The 5,788-nt window shown below is 57.3% G+C and overlaps 1 protein-coding gene across 1 annotated transcript; it reads right to left on the bottom strand.

The window, feature by feature from the left end:
• Window positions 1–3,893: 3,893 nt before the first annotated feature.
• PPY (pancreatic polypeptide) lies at window positions 3,894–5,164 on the bottom strand. Its single transcript, XM_011377205.2, has 4 exons — window positions 5,135–5,164; window positions 4,467–4,657; window positions 4,185–4,256; window positions 3,894–4,042 (listed from the first exon to the last, which is right to left on the bottom strand). The coding sequence occupies exons 2-4, from the start codon at window positions 4,655–4,657 to the stop codon at window positions 4,018–4,020; spliced, it is 288 nt and encodes a 95-aa protein (XP_011375507.1). The 5' UTR covers window positions 5,135–5,164; the 3' UTR covers window positions 3,894–4,017.
• Between the last annotated feature and the right edge of the window lie 624 nt (window positions 5,165–5,788).

Below are 5,788 nucleotides of genomic sequence, written 5' to 3'. Positions count from 1 at the left end.
AAGCATAGTATATAGTAAGTTAGAAGGTGAAGGGATGGGCTGCAATTTTAAGTAGGGATGTTAGAGTAGGACTCATTTAGAAGGTGAATTTTGAGCTGATGCCTGCAGGAGGGGAAGAAGTTGACCACGAAGATATCCAAAGGAAGAGTCTTCCAGGCAGAGTACAGCACGTCTGGCATTTTTTAGGAAGAGCCAGGAGGCAGGGGAGGCTGGAGCTGGGTGAGCAAGGAGTTGTGGAATAGATGGGTGATGTTAGGGAGCTGACCAATGGCTCTATGCTATCCTTGTGTGTCCATCTCAGCGCACGCCTCCCCGTCCATCCCCACGGTCCCCATTTGTCCAGTGCTTTGCGCGTGTCCCTTTAAGCCCAGGTGTGCATCATTCAGCCTGGGCACCTGTATATTCTTAACGGCAATCATGTACCTGTGTACATCCCAGAGGCAGACGCGTTCCTGGTTCTGAGCATCCAGGAGCCCCAGCTTGCCCACCCCTCCAAGTGCCACCTGGCTGGGCCTCCCATGCTCACCGATGACAATGTCTGCTCCGCTTTCTCCAGACACCGGCTCTACGCTGCGCATGGGCACTGGTCCTGATGTGCCTGGTGGTCCTGCTGCTGCCACCTGAGGGTGCCCTGGGGGAGGGGCTGCAAGTGCAGCAACCCCGCAAGCCCAGGGCGGCCTATTGGCTGACCACTTTCAGCCAGCTCAACAAGTACATAGAGAAGCTCTTCAACGGCAGGTGGGTGGCAGGTGGGCGGCAGAGCGTGGAAGGGAGGGAGGGGGTAGGAAATGGACGCCACCTGCCCCCACCCCACACGCATGGCAGCCCCATGACCTCTGCAAAGATGTGTTTCCCAGCTTGAAGTCTAAGGACACCAAGAAATCTAAAGACGTTAAAGACCCCAAGAAAACCTCGGACAGCACAAAAACTCCACCGGTGAACACCACGAAACCCCTGTCAACGAACGCCGCGAAACTCCCACCGCGCAATTCCACGAACCCCCCACCGCGGATATACTCGAAACCTGAACCACCGACCTCCTCCTGGGGCCCCAGGTAGGAGAGCCCAGGCTGCGCCGGCAGCAGTCAGGGGCCTCGGGGACAAATTGGGCAGGAGCTAGAGGAAGCCCTGGGAGGGTGGGGAAGATACCAGGGCCCCAGGGACTTCCTTCTCCAGGCTGGGCTTTGACCTCTAGAGACTCCCTCCTCAAGTCTCCCTGCCCACCCATCCCCTTTACATTTTGAGAGGGGCCCTAGCTCCTCCCCACCCCACCCCACCCCCACCCCCCGTGAGAACAATAAAGAGAAACAGAATCTCTGTTGCTTCTGTGACTAATGTGGGCCCTGGGCAGGAAGGAACCTGTCCTTCCAGGGGGAGATGGGACTCTGGAGCTACTGCTGTGGGAGGAAAAGATGTCAGCTGCAGAGGCTTCTCTGCCCCTCCCTGCGACTCCTGCACCTCCCCAACCTCATACTACCTGCCAGAGAGGGGGCTCTACCAGGGGAGAGAGCAGAGAGGAGCCGGTCCCAGCAACCTCCAAGGAGGGGCTTCAGCCAAGCCCCACCCCACCCGCAAGTTTCCACACAGAGCAGGGCAGCTTGGATGCCAGCCGAGGTGTCAGCATTGGCACAAGAACGGGCAGCAGCGCCTTTGTCTGCCCCTCAGTGTGCAGAGCGCAGGGTCTTGCCTTTGCTTCCTGGCCCCTTTCAGCCCCTCTGGCAATGAACAGAGCAGGAAAAGGGATTGGAGCTCAGCCAGGGCCTGTCCCTGACAAGCTGTTTGCAAGGGTGGCACTCTCCTCTGGTGGCTGGCGGCCATCAGAGAAGCTTGGGCAGGGGCAGAGGCACATCTCATGCCAACTCACACACGGGTGTGTCCTGAAGAGGGTCCTAGTTCCTGCCCCTGGGAAGTGTCTACACCTCTCCCTACCCAGAACCCATCCCTTTAGCTGCCAGGAAAAATTCTGGGGCTTCAGGCGCCGTCATCTGGACCCAAACTTTGATCTCCTGCTGAAGCCAGTCCCCCTCCCAGACACCCCCGTGGACTTAAGGATCAGCCTGAGCCGTGCGTTTCCTGCATTCTCTCCAGCCCTTTGCCTTTCAGGGCCTAGATCCATTTTCAGGTCATTCGCTCACACCAGATGCAGCCAGGACTGGAGGGGAAACACAACATGGTGTGGTTGCCATGGGGGTCAGAGTAAGGTGCTGAGCCCGGGAAAGTGGACCCCCTCATCCACCAAACCCACAAGCCCCATCTCTGTAGGCAGAGCATGGGGGGAGGCAGGAGGAGCCGTTCCAGGAACCCGAAAGGTTCAAGTTCTCTCATCACTCCCCCCCACTGCCCCTCAATGACTGTCCCTAATCCACAGGTGCTCCCAACCCCAGGAAAAGGAGAGAGAAAGAAGCTCCTCCCTCCCAGTCACACACACACACACACGCACGCACACATCACCCCATCCTACCTCTTCAGATGGCTGAGAAGGACAAGGTCTGAGGAAGGCCGTGGGGGCTCCCCAGGACCCCTCCTCAGCACAGGCCTCCCTCGGGATCTGGGTTCTCACCTTCCCAGAGCTGCAGTGTGGCGTCCACAGATTGAACTCCTAGAAGTGGCCACAATTTGGCTAATCCAGTCTCCTCCCCAGAAGGCCACATTTCCCCCAGCGGCCTCCCTTTCTGCAGCTGCTTGAAAGCTCCTTTTCCCAGGAGCTCGCTACTTCTCAGGACAAGTTCTCTCCAAATTTCTGATTCTTCAAAGATGCTCCCATATAGTCCCCAAAAGCCTGCCTTCTGACGCCCCTTCCTGGAGCCACATGGAATTAACCATAACCCTCTCCCACAAGATGGAGCTTCCACGTTTGAAGAGCACGTTATCTCTCTGCTCACCTTTCCAACACATTCCTGGAAACTGCTGGCTGGCCGATGGCTGCATCACAAGTCTGCCCCTCAGAAGCTCCCATTTACCGAGCATTTCCCTGGGTCAAGGGCCATGTTAATTGTTTCACATGCATTATTTTATGTCATGCTCACTACAACCCTATCATTCTTCCTCTCATTTTACAGATGAGGAATCTGAGGCTCAGAGAGGTTATATTCCTGACCAAAAAGCACAGAGACAGAAAGTGACAGATTCAGATTTGAACCCAGGTTCATCTGACTCTAACACAGATGCTGGATTCCGCCATCTGACTGCTGTCTGCGCAGGATCTTGAACAAGCCGCTGTACCTCTCTGAGCCTCAGTTTCCTCCTCTGTAGAGTGAGGATAACCGTATCACCCTCGCAGGGTTGTTGGGAGGGTTAAATGCCCCTGGCACACAGTAGGCTCCTTTTTTCAACAATCCACACATGACACCATCTCCAGACCACTCTCCTCTGCCTATGCCTCCGCAGAGCCCTGTATCCCCTGATGAGCCATGCTCCAGCTGCACACAGCACATCTACGCAGCTCCAACCCGTCCAGAGGAGGGCAACTCCGACGCCACAGATGCAGCCGGTGACTGTCTTAGCACCAGTCCTTCTGGGCTGGGCCGTCACCCCTGCCCCCATGCCAAGGACACTAGGCTACAGGAAAGCATGGGTGGGGGTGCAGCTGGGAGTAGACTGATAAGCAGGAGGGTCTAGAGGTGCTGAAATGGGAAGATTCAAGCTCAAGACTGCTGCTTCATTGACTTGCTGAATGACCTTGGAAAGGTTCCTGCCTCCCTCTGGGACACAGCTCGCCCCTCTGTGAAGTGGAGAGGATGAGCTGAATGGCTCTGATGACCCTATAGATCTTCTGGATCATTCATAACACCCTCCTTCCCCTTCTCCTCCTCCTTTCTCTCCCCGTTTCTGTCCTGGCATTTGGCTGCTCTTGCCCCCACCAGGGATCCACAGAGACACACAGAGAGAGGCTATGTCTTTGATTTGCTTTATTTAGCTTGTGTGGGAGCAGGGAGCAAGCTTTGGCCACAGCCAAGGGTGTGGATGGGAGAGCTGGGCTGGCACTATCCTAGGAGTCAGAGGAGGCAGAACGTGGCATTACAAGTCCATCGGGCTGAGCTCCCTGTGAGGAGATGGCAGTGTAAGTGGACAGTCCTTGTGCCCAAGGGAGACCTCAGGCCAGTCCTGGGCTCCTGTTCTCCTCCCGCCACCCTCCCATTTCAGCCCCAGGGAGCTGGAGAGACAGGGCAGAGACTCAAACCTACCTGGGGGCAGCTGCGTGGGGGGAGCCCCACTCCAAGAAGTCCAGCATATCTTCTTTGTCTCTTTTCCCATACCTGGGAGGGGAGAGGCAGCTGGGGCAAGCGCTGTGCCCAGGTGCCAGCTCACCTGCCTCATGCCTGTCCTTGGACACCATCCCACCTGGGGCACATGGGCCTGGTCAGTACAGAGGCTCTGCTTTCACAAGAGCATGGACGGAGCAGGGGCTGGGGTCGTGGCCCAGGGTCCCAGGAGCTGGGACCTCTCTCCCTCTCTCTTATACACACCTGGGCCTGGTCAGCATGTTGATGTATCTGCGGAGCTCAGCTGCATACTGGGCCATCTGCTCTGGTGTGGCGTTGTCCCCCGGGTACACTGGCTCCAGAGGGGCCCCTTCAGTACCCAGTGGTGGCTGCAGCAACAGAGCCACACACGTGGACAGGAGCAGCAGGGAGAGGCAGCAGCGTGTGGCGTCCATCTGAGGAGCAATGAGCAGAGAGATAGAGACGGAACAGCACCCACCCCGCCAGCCTGGGGCCAAGGAACCAGAGCAAAGTGCCACTCAGACCTGAGCACCCCACCTCCTAGACACTGCCCTGGAGAGCACGAACAGCCCCTCTCGTGACCAGCGCAGAGGCCGGAGCTCAGCCAGGGCCTCAGCAAAGTAGAAAAGAGTAATGGAAAAGGTGGGGCCATGGAGCAGGAGGCATAGGATGCATGACACTCAGGGCCCATTGGCTCTGAGGAGGCAGATGTGAGGTGGGGGTTGGAGGGAAGGGGTTGGTGGGAAGGAAGGGTGCTCCTGCTCACCTATGGGGCAGGAGACTCAGAGTGAACCTGTGAACCAAAGGACAAAAATCCATAGCCTGTGGTCTGCCCTGACCCCCACCTCGGCCAGGGATAGACATGCAGATGCAGACGGTCATGGTCACAAACACGGATCCCGATCACTCACAAGGTCGTAGTCATACACATTTGTGTTTATAGCCATCACTCACTCCCCACACACATTTTCGGTCTTCTAGTCACAGATTGCTCTTTCGGGGTGACAGATTTGTCCAGATGCAGAGCCAGATCCACACAGGACCTTAGGCCTCCTGAGGCCCTCAGCCCTGCAAAGCATCAACTCCTTCCCCCCATCCCAGGACCTAGCCCCAGGGAGTTCCCCAGAGCTCCGCAGAGTCTGGGGCAGGCTGAGCCTACTTACCCTGAGTCCCGAACGAGCAAGTCCTAAACCAAGCAGGTGCCTGCTTCAGGCTGGATGGGTGTCCTGCTCTCGGCCATGCCCCTTTATATAGTCCTCAGCCCCCCAGAGTCCCCGCCTCCTGTCAGCCTCTCTCACTCCCCAGCCCTCATCCCCTCCTCCCACTGTCTCCCTGGTACCCACGACACCAGTGCTGGGGCCAGGGATGGGAGGGGCACACGGCCGTGTTCTAGGGGCCAGACTAGCAGTGTAACGGGTAAAAGCAGACCACAATAAGTCCCTTGTGGACCCCCATCTGTCTTTGGGCACCAGAGCTGGCTTGGTTCAAGGAGGACAGGGTTCTGGGACCTTAGGATGAATGAAAGGTTCTGATTGCAGATCTCGGAATAGCCCCTCCTGCCTCCC

The sequence above is a fragment of the Pteropus vampyrus genome, unplaced genomic scaffold (genome assembly GCF_000151845.1).
Source record: "Pteropus vampyrus isolate Shadow unplaced genomic scaffold, Pvam_2.0 Scaffold306, whole genome shotgun sequence".
Taxonomy (NCBI): domain Eukaryota; kingdom Metazoa; phylum Chordata; class Mammalia; order Chiroptera; family Pteropodidae; genus Pteropus; species Pteropus vampyrus.
This window is presented reverse-complemented; position numbering and strand designations above follow the sequence as displayed.

Excerpts from the sequence above, each read along its gene's own strand:
- PPY (XM_011377205.2), bottom strand. The coding sequence starts at position 4,657 with ATGGACGCCACACGCTGCTGCCTCTCCCTGCTGCTCCTGTCCACGTGT. Across the intron at positions 4,257-4,466 it reads AACATGCTGACCAGGCCCAG|GTATGGGAAAAGAGACAAAG; the intron begins GTGTGTATAAGA and ends CTCCCCTCCCAG. Across the intron at positions 4,043-4,184 it reads CCCCACGCAGCTGCCCCCAG|GGAGCTCAGCCCGATGGACT; the intron begins GTAGGTTTGAGT and ends ATCTCCTCACAG.